The 14,715-nt window shown below is 39.4% G+C and overlaps 1 protein-coding gene across 1 annotated transcript in view; it reads left to right on the top strand.

Moving 5' to 3' along the window:
- TMC1 (transmembrane channel like 1) overlaps positions 1-14,715 on the top strand; it is a 44,847-nt gene that overhangs the window by 12,144 nt on the left and 17,988 nt on the right. The window contains exons 6-10 of the mRNA XM_088130196.1: positions 560-641; positions 1,965-2,071; positions 3,102-3,200; positions 12,008-12,150; positions 13,846-13,990. Of these exons, the coding sequence (XP_087986322.1) occupies positions 560-641; positions 1,965-2,071; positions 3,102-3,200; positions 12,008-12,150; positions 13,846-13,990 (576 nt within the window). The remainder of the gene's footprint in view (positions 1-559; positions 642-1,964; positions 2,072-3,101; positions 3,201-12,007; positions 12,151-13,845; positions 13,991-14,715) is intronic.

Genomic DNA, 14,715 nt, shown 5'->3' with positions numbered 1-14,715 from the left:
TGAAGATCACCAACATTAAGTACTTCCATGCGCACTTAGAACCACAGTTTTAAGTACATTCACCCAAAGTGGACAGGCTAGGAATAAAAAAGGAAAGAAATGTTCACAGAGTAAGCACAAACCTGAGGGAAGAGTGAGTTAAGCTGTGTAAGTCAGATTATAAAATGTATTCAGATGTTTTGATAGAGGTACAGCCCTAACTGGCTTCAGGTGATGAAAAATACAGGTGCAGAAAGGGCACAGAAATCGTCTGCTTTATGTGTCTTTCATAACAGCTGAGATACTGGAGAATTTTTAGATTACTCAGGCCAATGCTATGTGTACAACATGGCTAATTAATACAGCAGCTTGCTTGGGTGAGGTAGTCAAGTTTTATTCTGAAAGAAACAGAACTACACAGAGATATTAGAGACATCACTGCCAAAGCTATTCTGAGGAAAGGATTGTGTATGCATTATGGATATAGGTGGAGAGGTTTATATCCGCCATTTTCACCCTCATTTCCTTTTCTTTCCGTGTTATCCAAATGGGCTATAGCACTGTGTGATCTTTCTTTCAGAAATGGATGAAATTTCAGCGTGATTTTGAGAATTTTAAAACAGCCTGCATACCATGGGAAATGAAAATAAAAGAAATTGAAAGTAAGTGACCAATCCCCTTCCTCTCCTCTCTCATTCTGTATAAATAAGTGGCATATTGCTGGGAATCACAGATGATGAAAGAAAAATTTAAATTTCCATGAAAGTATTTGCAATATAATCTCCTCCCTCAATATTTAAGGAGCTGCCCCGTAAAGTAACCCTGATGCTCCGTCTAGGCTGGTATCACCTGCACCAATTGTCAGTGCTCATCTAGTGTGCTAGGGTTGGGATGTTTTGCATCCAAAAATTTGCTGTCCCTCCACTGCTGATTCCCATTTAAATGGCCTCACTGCCATTCAACATGAGTTATCTCCTTCAGCTATCACCTTTTGTTATTGCATGCATGTATGTGTGTGTGTGTGTAATATATAGACACACACACTATATACATATACATATATATGTATATATAAAAATAATTTGGTGCCTTCAAGTCAATGTTGACTCGAGTGTGCCTGGACTAGTCCCTGCAGTTTTCTTGGCAAGATTTCAGAAGTGGCTTGCCATGGCCTCCTTCCTAGGGCCAAGAGAGAGTGACTGGCCCAAGGTCCCCCAGCTGGCATTGTGCCTAAGGTGGGATTAGAACTCACAGTCTCCTGGTTTCTAGCCTGGTGCCTTCACCACTACAACAAATATCAAATCAGCTTCTCCAAGAGAACAAATAACACCAAAACTAATGCAGGTTGTAACATTTTGACCTTATTCTTGTTCAGAAAGGATCCTTTTGGAATAATTTTGTGAAGGTTCCTGTTTCTCAAAGAGGTGGATGCTGGGATTTTATAGAATTAAGGAAAGGGATAAGGCTTGAAAGCCTGAAGAAAAAGGGGTTTGTACGAAAATTCCATTATAAGTGAATGCAGGGATAGTAAATCTGTACGTCCAATTACTGTGGATACAGCTGAATAGTTGAACAATAAATGAACAAATTCATAGATTCGTAATTTTATTCTTATCTTGTTAATTTTAGTTTTTTAACCTGTTAATTTTAGTTTTTTAACCTGTTAATTTTAGTTTTAAAGTTTAAATTCTGTTGTTTAAAATTACTATTGTCCCACAATTTTCATTTAAAAATATGCCTTCCTATAAAGGATGCTGAAAATCCTTTGCGTGTACACATACACACACCCCTTTACCACATAAGCCTACATTTATACTCTTCTGTAGTTTTTGTCATATCAAATAGTAATATATGTTTATAGAAAAATGTTATTTGCTGATATATGAATTTGTTAAACCCACTTAAACATTTTTATCAGTTTTTTTTTCTTTCAAAGGACAAGGACAGTTTGCCATTTTATCTGACTTTATCTGAATATTTCACAGGTCATTTTGGCTCTTCAGTTGCATCTTATTTCATATTTTTGCGATGGATGTATGGAATAAATATAGTTCTGTTTGGGCTGACCTTCGGTCTTGTCATAGTGCCTGAGGTAAGCACTATTTCATTTCCATGTGCAACTTGTTCCTTAATTTAAGTTAAAGACTCTTTGCTGCCTCTGTTTAATTTTACCATGGTAATAATTTTTATAGCACTTTTAACAGTGAGGAGCCTGTGAGCCAGCAAGGTGTAATGGACAAGGTGCTGGACTAGGATAAGAAAACCCAGGTTCTAGTCCTCCCTTAGACATGGACATTTCTTGGTGACTTTTGGCTAGCTACTCCGTCTTACCTGAAATCAGCATAAGATTATACAATAAACTGGCTGGAAAACAAAACTCCTCATCACATCATGCATTGATAATGCTTTGCTGTAAGAACTGCTGTAATGTATTTGTAATTTAATTTTAATAACATAAAAAAAAGATAATGCTTCGCTGTAAGAACTGGCCAAATGAAGTGCAAGTGGATCTTGCAATTTAGCCAGACAAATGCTAAGAAAAACACCAATGTAGAGCCTGTGGACACCTAGAAGCTTTGACCTACAATTTCTATAATCCCTGATCTTTGGCTACATTGACTGAGGCTAATGTAGCATTTGGAGGGCCACACCAAGTATAAAATGAAAAGTTCCCTCCATCTTTTTTGCAGATATAACAATGTTACAACAATTCCTACTTAACTAGAGGAGTTCCAAGTTTTCTGACATACATCTCCTATGAATACACTTTATAGTTTTGTCCATGTGTTTGTTTTGTAGGACTTGCTTTAACAACGATTTCAGTATGACTTGGTAGAACTGTCACCGTTCAAGGCTCAGGTCCCCATCTCCTAAAATTCCTTGGCTAAAAAAAGATGGTAATAGCCATCTTCTCCTTCCCCAATACAAAATCAATAGTTCTAAATACAGGTTCATGAATATTTGAGATCTTATTGATGTGACATGTGAATGATTTTCCATGTTGAATTTCATATTACATTTCCAACATATTGGAACAATAAAAAAATAACATCCCTCTGTATTGGAATATTGACTATTGATGCAAATAAAATGGAAATGCTTCCCTCTGTTTTTGCATACAGGCGTTGATGGGGAAACCTTATGGGTCTTTGCCTAGAAAAACCGTGCCAAGAGCAGAGGAAGGAAGCGCTATGAACTTCGCTACTTTGTGGGACTTCAGTGTAGGTAGACATTTTCACAATCATGTGCTACAGCAACCATCTCCAAGTTAGGGTTCTCATTACGTGTGATGAGAGTACTTATGCTTTTGTGGCCTAATGTCATGCTGACTAGTAATTTGGGAATGGCGTCCCAACACATTTGGAAGATATTTGACTGGGAAAGACTATGCAGTGTTGGTTTTACTGCATTATGGAAAATGTTGAATTAAGTCTTTAGCAAATTACTAAGGGTTGCTAAGTCAGTATGTGGTATTTAATTGAATTAAGCAAAAACATTCAAAATCATTTTGGGAAAAAGAATAAAAATGGTCACCAATAGGATTCAGTGGAACTTTCTCATAACACAAAAGAAAAACCCTAGGACTGATTTGTCACAGTTTTCTTATGTGAATAATGAAGATAGAAGATCTCACATTTTATTTTATATTTATTAAGTTGATGTGCTGTAAAACAGATTCCAGGGGCCACTTTCTGAATTGCTCCAGGACAAAATTATGATGTTCAAAAACCCTGTAGTGGGATCTGCTTCAGGAGCAGAATTACTCTGTTGGATTAATTTGGCCCTTTCTGCCTATAAGTCTGCAAAATGATAGTCACAAGAAAAGTAAGTGAGGAGAGTGTGACAGGGTGGAAGAGAAGGTGTGTGTAGAGGATGTGTGTGTAAGAGGAAACATGACAAACAAACAGCCTACAGATGGGGAAGCGGAGGCAACATCTATTACTGTAGCTACTACAAGCAGGCAAGAGGACTAGTATTCAACTACCAAGACCACAGGTTGTGGGGAGCAGCATATCTTGGTGGAAGTCCTGCCTGGAGCTTGAAGCTTTGCTGAGAGAGATGGAGAAGTGGAGGTGATGCCTAAAGACTGGGAGCTGTGGCAAGCAGACAAAAAGACTATCATTCAACTGCCAAGTCCGCAGGTTGTGGTGAGCAGCTTATCTTGGCCAGAGTCCTGCCTGGGGCTTGGAGTTTTGCTGGGAGCTCAGTAGCAACTAAAAGAGGAACAACCACACCAAAGCAGTACCTTATCTCAACTAGTGCAGGAACATTTGGAAAAAAGGCAAAGGTTGTATGCCACTTTACAGACTTTATATATTTATACAGACTTTGTGCATTTGATAGACTTTTGCTTGAACTAAGTATTAAAGGACTGTGTATCACTTTGAAAGTCCTAGATGGGTGAAAAGTAATAGTCTGTGGTTGGGGGATGGTGTGTGCTGCAATAAGGCTGAGCTTCTAATCATAGATTTCACTGCCGTCTTTTACTCTTAGCAAGTAACTCTATGGGATTAACAGTAAACTACTTAATGGAGTTTCCAAATTACTGAGATACTGTGATGCAAGAGTTTAAAGTGCTGGAGGAAGCAATTCACTGTGGGAGATGTACAATTCTTGTACATCCTATAGTAAATATTTGCTATAGCCTGTCCTCTTTGAAAACCAGCATGAGGTCAGTAGCTAAGCTAAGCCCCTGACTCTGTAGGCAGCTTCCTCGTGTGATTTGCCATCAGAATTAAACATTGCGACACCTTCGAAACAATGAAATATTTGCAAGGCTTGAAAATGACTTCACCAACTCAGATGGATCATTAGGCCACTCCTATACTAGTCTTTCTGCGTGATTGGTTGGATTATTGGGCATTAAGGTCTTCCTAGCTCTGGTTTGTTTATGTTGCTTGACTGTGTTTCTCTGCTTCATCTTCATCAGTTATCTGTGATTCTTCCTGACATTTTCACTGCTAGGACGAAAGGTCAAGGGCACTAGTTAAAGCTGCTGGAAAGAACTGGATGCAACAAGGGTGATCAGTCCCTACATGCCACTGCTTTCATATCAATAATAGGGGTGCACACTGATGTGGTCAGGCTCAGAGAATTAAGATGTCTGTCCCCCCAACCCCCCATCTTAGGAAACAGCTTATTTCCAAATTTCTCCACCCACATGTTATCTAGAGCAGGATCTTCCTTCATGCTCCCTAACAAGCCTCCAAGCTACAGGAGAAGGGAAAGGGTTCAGGCTAGTAGGAAATGGATTACAAGTTACAGAGAGTTTCAAATTCAGGCAGTTGCTATTTTCTCATAGGTTTTTTTTTTTTTTGCCCCCCCCCTTTTTTTAAAGTGACATTTCTTATATTTATGGGTAGAATCTGAAAAGGTAAAAGTGCCCCAGGCCTCCCTCAGGTCTCATTCTTACATCCCTCTAGTCAAAGCACAAAGACGCCTTGATAATTGTTTCTAAAGGACACATCTTCATGCTGTAGCCTTCAACCGAACCCCAGCCCATCAAGGAGGCAGCTTACATTCCTCTTTAGTTCTTCTATTTCCTCTTCTTCCAGCACAAGCCTTGCCTTACAAATGATTTAACAAGCCTAATTGCTAATGTTCATGACATGACAGTGTGCAAAGTAGATCAGCATGCTTTTCTGTCACCTCAAGGACTGAAGAAGGAGCTTATAAACTCTGAGGGGACCTGAGTATCCACAATTCATATCTGTGAGCCAGGAAGTATAAAACTCCTCATACTGAGTAATTATTCTCTCTCTCCCTTCCTTTCTCTCTGTCTCTCTCTCTGTGTTTGTATGTGAAAGCGCTATTCAGACTACTATCAATACATTGTTTTCTGTAAAACTGAGATATTGATTTCAATAAGCTTGAAAGCCATATATTACATTGTCTGTAGAGCTTGAGGGATTCCTTCAGGTCAAATCAGAAATCCTGGTGTTAAGCTTCAGAGGGATAGATTTAACCAACAACCATACAAAGTTGTCATTTTTAAAAAGAAAGAAAAGATGAGCATTTTTTAAAAAATACTGATTCATGAATCAAGTAGAAAGGCACTGGAGAGATATAAAAAGAAAAAGGATGGAGAAAAAGAAGATGAAAGCAGAAAGTGGCTTATCCCAAGAATGAAATGGGCTCTGACAGTTTGAGAGTATGAACTCTGCATTAAATGTATATAGAGTCCCAAGGAAGGCATGAAGTCATGACAGCCAGTTGGGTGTAGTGGTGAATGTGCTGGCCTAGAAACCAGGAGACTGTGAGTTCCAGTCCTGCTTAGGCATGAAAGCCAGCTGGGTGACTTTGGGCTGGTCACTCTCTCTCAGCCCAACCCATCTCACAGGGTTGTTGTTGTGGGGAAAAGAGAAGGCAGGAATATTACATTACCTTGAATTGACCAAAATATGTTAAAAAGATGGGATACAAATCTAATAATAATAATGAATATATCAGAAAAGAAGGGGTAAGACTATTTGATCTGGGCTGTAAAAATCCAGATGACCAATAGATGACAGTAAAGAGATGGAGTTTTCTCTCTCTTTGCTGCCATCTAGTGGTCATTTGGATTTGTGTAGGCCTGATATGGAGGGGAGGGCACAGAGAGATGATCTTACTGGAAAACGTAGCAGTGATACCATTCTTGCATTTATGCAGTATGCTACACCAGGCTACGGTCAGATTGGTTAGTGGTTCAGGGTATTCTGGCAAACCTGCCACTGTTTTGCCATCCCGTGTGAGCAGGCCATCCTATTATGAAATAATGTGGTTTATTTATTTCTGTACAGCATATTGTATAAACACCGCAACTGAGGGAACCATGGCTGTGGGTGATTGGTACACCCCTGGGTGCCCCCTATTTTATTCTGGAGGCCAAGAGAACCAGGACTTGGATGAGCTCACAGCAATTTAGCCTTTTAAGGGCATCGCTCAGAGGTGCCATATCTGGGCTACAAAAATCTGGATGGCCACTAGAGGGCTCCTAGGGTTTGTCTGGAGTTTTGCAGCCCAAACCTGCTAATCCTAGCCTACCTGCCAAAGCGTCACGTGGCTAGTCAGCCAGACCTAGAAGGAAGAGTGCAAACGTTGGTGGTTGCTGCCCCCCAGTGTCATATGTTTCTGCTTCTCTCCTGTCCCTCAAACAGTTTGGGAAAAGAAAAATATTATATCATTTTTGGTTTCAAGTAGGGGACCAATGAGAAAACAAAGCAACATTGTACTGCTTGTTGAAAAAGCCACAATGATGGGATCACATGAAATTGTATTTCTCTATATAGCTGATTCAGAATCATTGCCTACAAACAATGGTGGCTGAGCTCACACATTTTTTTTTTTTTAATTTGCGCTCAGTCGTTACCGACTCTGCAGTGACTGCTTTTTGGACGAGTCCTTTTGCAGTTTTCAAGGCAATTGTTTCGGAAGTGGTTTGCCAGAGCCTCCTTCCTAGAGCAGAGCCCAGCTGGCGAGCGCAGGAGGCGGGGTTTCCGTTGCTTCGCGCCCTTTTCGGGCGCGCACGGTTTTTCGCGCTTACCGGCAACTGCTCCTGACTCCCTTTTTGCAAGGCGCCGCCAGCATTTTTCCTCCCACCGGAGTGAGAGTCCCCATTTATCTACTCATGTGAGTTTTCGACCTGTTGGGTTGACAGGAACTGGGGAGGAAACAGGAGCTCACCCTGCTAACGCGAAGGCTGGACTCGAACCGCTGAAGCGTCGACCATTTCTGGCCGGCAACTTTCAGCGTCATTAAGCTGCTGCGCCACCGCGTCCCCCTGAGGTCACACATTATTCTAAGCCAAACTGTACAACTACATTATAGTTCAGAACAACCCAGCCACTGTAGTTTATCAACATCAGTTAGTTAGTTAGTTAGTTCATAAGGCTGCCCAACTCTGCAATGACTCTGGGTGACATACAGTAAAATAATCATACAAGAAAGATTTACAGTAGCATTACATTTGTACTTTATTGCAGCATAGTAGAACTAATGTTTTATGAAATCTTAATTGTTCCATATTGCTTTATTATTTCCTTTTTTGGTAACATGTTAAAAAAACTGATTTATTTAAAACACACTACATGCATAGATTAACACTGCTGTCAGATTATTCTCATTTGTCAGGACTTTCCATCTTCAAATTTACTAATAAGTAAATTTGTTCAAACTGGGAAAAAACAGGCTTCATCAGGAAAAAATAGATTGGTGCTATTGTGTTATTGTTTATAATCTTCAGTTGCATTTTACTGGTGTACAGATGTGCATCAATAAAATAGAGAAGAATGAAAAGGAGAGGCAAAATATGCAAACTCTGGAATTTCAGTGCAACCTTTTTTTAGTTAGACTGGAAACCAGAAGGAGGAGACACCAGGGCAGAGAAAAGTAGAGGAACAGTAATAGGATTTTTTTTTCATACATAAAAATGCAGAACCCATGTAATATTCAAGAAACCATGTTCTTCAGGCCAGTCTTTGACTGACTGACTGATTGATTGGTTATGTGCCTTCAAGTTGGTGTTGACTCCTAGTGACAACATAGATAAATTTTCTCCATGATGATCTGTCCCTAATCTAACCTTTCTTCCAATGGCTCACCCATCACCACTGTAACTGAGTTCATCCACCTTGCTGCTGGTCATCCTATTTCTTTCTATCTTTCCCAGCATTATAACCTTCTCCAGAGAGTTAGATCTGTATATTCTACATCATATTATCTGTGCAGTCAAAAAGAACACCAGAATATTGTAGGCAAGAGCTGTCAGCAGTGTTGTAATTTGTTTACAGATGTTTCATGTAAAACCCACATTCCACGTCAACTCGGCCACATCTGTTCCCTGTGGAGGAAAAAATTTGCATCAAAATTAGCTCCTAATTTCATAATGAGCAGAGATTAATTGGAGGCAAACACCAGCAGGGTTATTGGCATGGAATCATGGCTTAAAATAGAAGCTATAATCCACAGAAGCAGAATGAGAAGCTCTTTGCATTTGTTCTTTTATCTATATTGTTGCATCAACAGTTGCTGCCACGTATTGCACGGTAAACTGCTTCTCAAAGTCAGTGGGAATTAAAAACACTGTATCACATGGTGGGATAAGGAACAGCTTTACACTGGAAAAGTGTGTGGAAATAGGAAATTATGTAGGGATGAAAACAGGGAGAATTATTTGGGAAATGAGTTTAAATAAGGGACAGAGGATGTCCTTGCCAGAAATGCAGCTCAATGTCCTTTAGACATCTTCAAAGAGTGGGAGAAACAAACATCAGACTGGTGACATGTTTCATTCATGTCTTTATCAAACTTGTATGGAAACAAAGAAAGGAGTCTCACTCTTCCTTGCCAAAGGCCTGGGTGAAGAGCCAGGTCTTCACAGCTCTTCTAAACAACAGCAGAATAGGGGCTATTTTGATCTCAGGGGGGACCTCATTACAGATGGCAGGCACTGGTACAGAGAAGGGTCCTGATAGACGACATTGTTTAACTGAAGGAACCTGGAGTGCGCCAAACTTACAAGATTGAATTGGCTGGGCAGACACGATGGGAAAGAGGCAGTTCCGCAAGTAGCCTGATCCTAATCACCATTACCTTGAATTGCACTTGGAAGCAAACTAACAATCAGTGTAGCTCGCAGAGGTGTTACATGCCCATCACTGCCCATACCACTGTGTTCTGGACTAGTTAGAGCTTCCAGATGGTCTTCAAGGGCAGCTCTATGTAGAGCATGTTGTAATCAAGCTGCAAAGTGACCAGGGTATGAGTGATTGTTTGATCTAGGAAAGGGCACAGGAAGACCCTCCATATTGTGTACTGCCCTTGAAATGGGAAGTGTAATCCCATCCGAGGTCAAAGATAGAATATCCCCAGATCTGGGTGGCTCAAACACCTACAGCCACTTGGTCTTGGTAGGATTGAATCAGAGATTGTTCTTCTCCATCCAAACCCACCCAGCCTCCAGGCACTGGGACCAAACTTTGACAGCCTCACTTGGCTGGCCCTGGGGTCGAAAAAATATAACTGTTAAAAAGCCAATTGATTCATTGTGGCATAATATACTGAGTACTACCATCTCTGAAACCTTATTTTATAATAAATTTGTTCATCTTTAAAATTCCACCAAAGGGGACTAACAATTATCAGGATCCTATCAAGTCAGGAGAGAGAATTTATCTTGTCCTCCTGATATAATCTTCTGAAACTGCAGTTTGTATGGGAAGAAATCACCCATTGGTGCTAATATGTGATCTTCCTGAATGTCAAACAGCAGAAGAGGGTTAATTCCTCCCTTCTTCCAGTTAGCTGCTATTTGAGTTTAATAGCTGGTAGTATTTGCATTTTAAAAAAATTCTGCGTGCTTCATGGAAGCGTGTCTTTAACTTCATCTTTATTTTGTATTATTCACTTCCTACTACTTAGTCATGAGAATTTGTGGACAGAACTGAAATTGATAAGCACTACTCTACTTTCTTTTTGAGAACTGAACACTTAGAGGGTAATAACTGAGAGAACCTGTGCTAAATATGTGCTAAATGTGTGGCCAATGTGGTGGGAATTCTCATACTGCCAATTTTCTGCAATTAAACTGATCCTGGCAATCTCTTGGTCCTGTAATTCACCAATGAAGGCAATGCTTCTGTCTCTGCATTTGGTAAAAGAGATTGATAACCACACTAAAAGTCAATTAATATTTACTTGCTCTGTATTAATATTTCATTTTTATCATGGTAATGATTGCAAATGAGGCTTAGCAGGTCCATGGCATGATTCATCTTAAACAGCCCAACAGCCTCGATCTATCAAATACATAGTTAACTAAATGAAAATGAAGGATTTTGACAGGTTAATCTACTAATTTTTAAAAGAAATAGCCAGCAGCAAAACAGGAAGAGGAAAAGCATTAATGCAAAGCACTTGCAAACCCCTCTTCATTACCCCATCCCACTGAAGGCCTGGACACAGGTAGAGTATGAAAGCACATGCTGAACTCTGCTGTATTTATTAGGGCCACATCCAAGCTCTGCAGCAGTTTGACTTTCACCCAGGGGTGGTCACACACTGCAACCAATATTAGCTGCAGTGAAAATGTTTGGCAGAAAATCCCCAACCCTGTTCCATTATGTTAGGGCAGTGTTGTCCAAACTTGGCCACTTTAAGATGAGTGGACTTCAACTCCCAGAATTCCCCAGCCAGCCATGCTGGCTGGGGAATTCTGGGAGTTGAAGTCCACTCATCTTAAAGTGGCCAAGTTTGGACAACACTGTGTTAGGGTCTGTAACTCTTGACTGGACATTACACTTTGAGTATCCTTTTATTCTGGAAAACATCTGCAGTCTCACTGTACAAGATTATTTTCTTATTTCCATGATGACTTTGTTTTAATATGCCTATTGCTTTTCTAGTGCATTCCAAAATGATGGGTTTCATTTATAGAAGCCTTGGTCTTGACATACTTTGTGGTTTCCTCCCTCCCTTCTCTCTCATCATAATATTTAAGCACAATCAAGAGTACTCTCCGCTCAGGAGAGTCTATTCACTGGGCAAACAAATCTACTGACTGTGGGATATAATGGACACCAAGAGGATATTTTTCAGTTTTGTCTACATAGCATAATCTCCATTTAGAAAAGAGGTCACCTGTAGGCAGGATGGACCAGGATGACTACAAAAGTTTCCTAAAGATGACTACAAAAGATGACTACAAAAGTTTCCTAAAGGTTCATAGGCTCAGCTCCCAGCAGAACTGGCTCCAGAAGGTGAATCATGACATGCAATAAGTATTTGGTTCCAGCTCTGCAGCCGCTATTTTGCACATGACTCAGACTGTGTATTGAAACCATATTACCTGACCTTTAGATACATTAGAACCGCATCTCCCAGAATTTCTAGCCAGCATGACCAAGGTTTAGAAGTTGTGGAAATTGCAGTCCCAAGATGGTGCCAGGCTGAGAAGTGGTGATTTAAAACAAATTAAATCATGCCAGGCTAAAGTTTGCCCATGTCTTATGGAATATACTTTTCAGAACTCTCGTCACTGGTTTTTCAGGGCTTTGCACAATATTCTGTGCTCTTCTATGGCTATTACAGTAACCAGAGAACAATTGGGTGGCTGAAGTTCCGAATGCCTCTCTCATATTTTTTGGTTGGCGTTGGGACCATTGCTTATAGTTTCATGGTTGTCATCCGCACGTAAGTTTCTGGTGATTCAAAGGTATTAAAAACATGTCATTGTTGATTGATCTGATTATTATTGTGTGTTACATTTACAGTATATTCTGCTTTACTTCCAAGAGTCCGAGACAGCAAACATTTTTTATCCCATTCTGTTGTGGCTTCACAACAATCCTATGAGGTTAGGTAGACCGAGAGATGGCTATTTCCAAAGTCATCAAGTCAGCTAAGAAGGAATGTGAAAGTAGGGCGTCCTAAGACAAGACAAATCCAGCATTCCCCAACCTGGTGCCCTCCAAATATCATAGGATCATAGCCTGAATCCAAACAACATTGATTGTTTGGACTTTTCAGAAGTAAATAATCTTAAAATAGTATCAGCCATGTTGCTAACCTCTGTGTTTGATTATTGCAATGCACTCTGCATGAGTGTCTTTTTATTTAGTCTAACACCTAGTTTAAACAGCTGGTGCAGAATGTAGCAGCTAAGTTGATTCCTAGAATAACTCAGAGTTATTAAAACTGCATTTTGAAACAAATTAGGGAACAATATACCTTAAAGCTTTTGAATAATTTGGTCTGAGTCACCTGGGATGTATTGAGGCAGCAGTTTATTTTTGAGATCTTGTTCCTTTAAGAGTAGACCTTAATCCTACTGAGTAGCAGTTAGATTTGTGAGACAATGTTCTGTGACTTAGGGCTGGAGGTTTCATTCAAAGAAGGACAAGAAGCTGTCCAGAGAAGCTTGCTTTTAGTGCTAGCATGCTTAAAATGTGGATTTAGAATTATGTAATTAAATATTCTTCATCAAACTTGTGGTGTCTTCCTATGGTTTTGTTCACAACTCCATGTTATCTGAGTTTCTTCTTCCCCATAATCTCCAGTCTCTGTTAAGGTAATCTGGGGAAGCCTGTTTGTAGTTATCACTGGTCTGTTGGATAGTGACTTGAGACTGCATGTTTGAATAGGTGTCTCTGAGGTTTGGAACGCCCTGCCTGCTGAACTTCTGTACATGTGATCACAGAGTATTTCAGCTCTAGAGCTGCAATATGCAGGGAAAATGGAATCTCCCAATGCCAGGTTTTAAGGCTACATACCTCATTCTGTTCCATTTCCCATTGCTTACTTGATTAAGGTATAAAAACAATTTCACACAAAAGTTATACTTTTTTAAAAAAAAAAAACCTGTTATAAATATTAATAATATTTCTTTGTGTGCCTGAGAAGTTTCTTCCTATAGATTCCTCATGGGGCAGGATTGCTAAGTAGCTGCTACTTAGTAATTTTTTTTTTTTTAAAGAAAACCTTACAGCACAATCTCGGGAGGATAAGACAAAGGAAATACCCTTGAATTAGCATGTAGTTCTGTACATGCTGACTTTCCATCTGGCCACAAGGTAATCTTGATCTATATTTAGAGAAACCTGAGAGTAAATCCTCTTACCGTCTTTGGCTTGTTGATAATTTCATCAAAAACAGTAAGATAATTGAAAGATCCAGTTGTATTTATGTGCTTTTTGTTTGGCTATTTTTTTGTTTTTGCATGGACAGATCAGAAAACAAAGGCCAGTCATGAAAGGAACTGAGATGACATCTACCTAAATCTCTCTATAGTATAATTCATTTATCATGGAATCACAGTGTTGGAAAAAGACATTGAGACCTTTAAAAAAAAAAAAAATCATATAAACTCCCCTCTTTTGATCTTTTCAGAATGGCAAAGAATGCACATAACGATGGTGGGGGAGATGATACAAGTTTTAACTTCAGCTGGAAAATGTTCACCAGCTGGGATTATTTGATTGGCAATCCTGAAACAGCAGATAATAAATTTGCATCAATAACTACCAGCTTTAAGGTAATCTTTGCTCACGGTTTGTTCAGACTGATCAAGGGTGAATAATGGCATTTCATTGACTAAAGTGATATTACTCTATTATTGCATATATTACTGTGAAATCAATATCTGAATCATTCAATAGCAGGGTCCTACTGTAATACAGGTAATTGTGTTGCTGACAACACTTAGAAATTCAGCATGCATAATACAGGGATAATCCTGTCCGTTTCTTGCTTCCTTTGTAGTCCTCTTCCCTTGTCATGAGAATGCTATATGGGTCTACTAGAAATATTCAAAATCCCCACTTCCTTTGTCTATGAAACCCAGAAGAATCCAAACCAACTCACTGCATATTGAGCCCAAATCCAATCCAGAACCTTTTTTGTAGAAATGATACATAATATTGCATGCTTAATGTTACTATGGAAGTGAATTTTGCAGTCTTGGCCCTATTTGAAGGGTCTCTGACCTAAATCTCAGACAGCCAAACCTCTCAGGTAAAATGATAAGGTGCAGCAAATGCAGTCAACTCAGCAGCTTAGTATTTTGCACATAAGCATTGTAATTATTCATTCACAAAGTAGTCATACATTCCCGTCAATTAGTTTTAATATTTGGATTCCTTTGTATATTATTATCTTCATTCATGGCATTATAGTGAATTATTTCATTGACTTTCACTGATGTTTGAAACTGTCCATGCTTTTTAATTTGTACTTTGTAACATCTTATAATAATAGTAC

The sequence above is a fragment of the Python bivittatus genome, unplaced genomic scaffold (assembly GCF_059951505.1).
Source record: "Python bivittatus isolate LINGU-HERP-01145 unplaced genomic scaffold, Pbiv_v1 ctg000850_np1212, whole genome shotgun sequence".
Classification (NCBI taxonomy): Eukaryota; Metazoa; Chordata; class Lepidosauria; order Squamata; family Pythonidae; genus Python; species Python bivittatus.
Note: the sequence above shows the minus strand (reverse complement) of the source record. Positions and strands in the feature narration are given on the sequence as shown.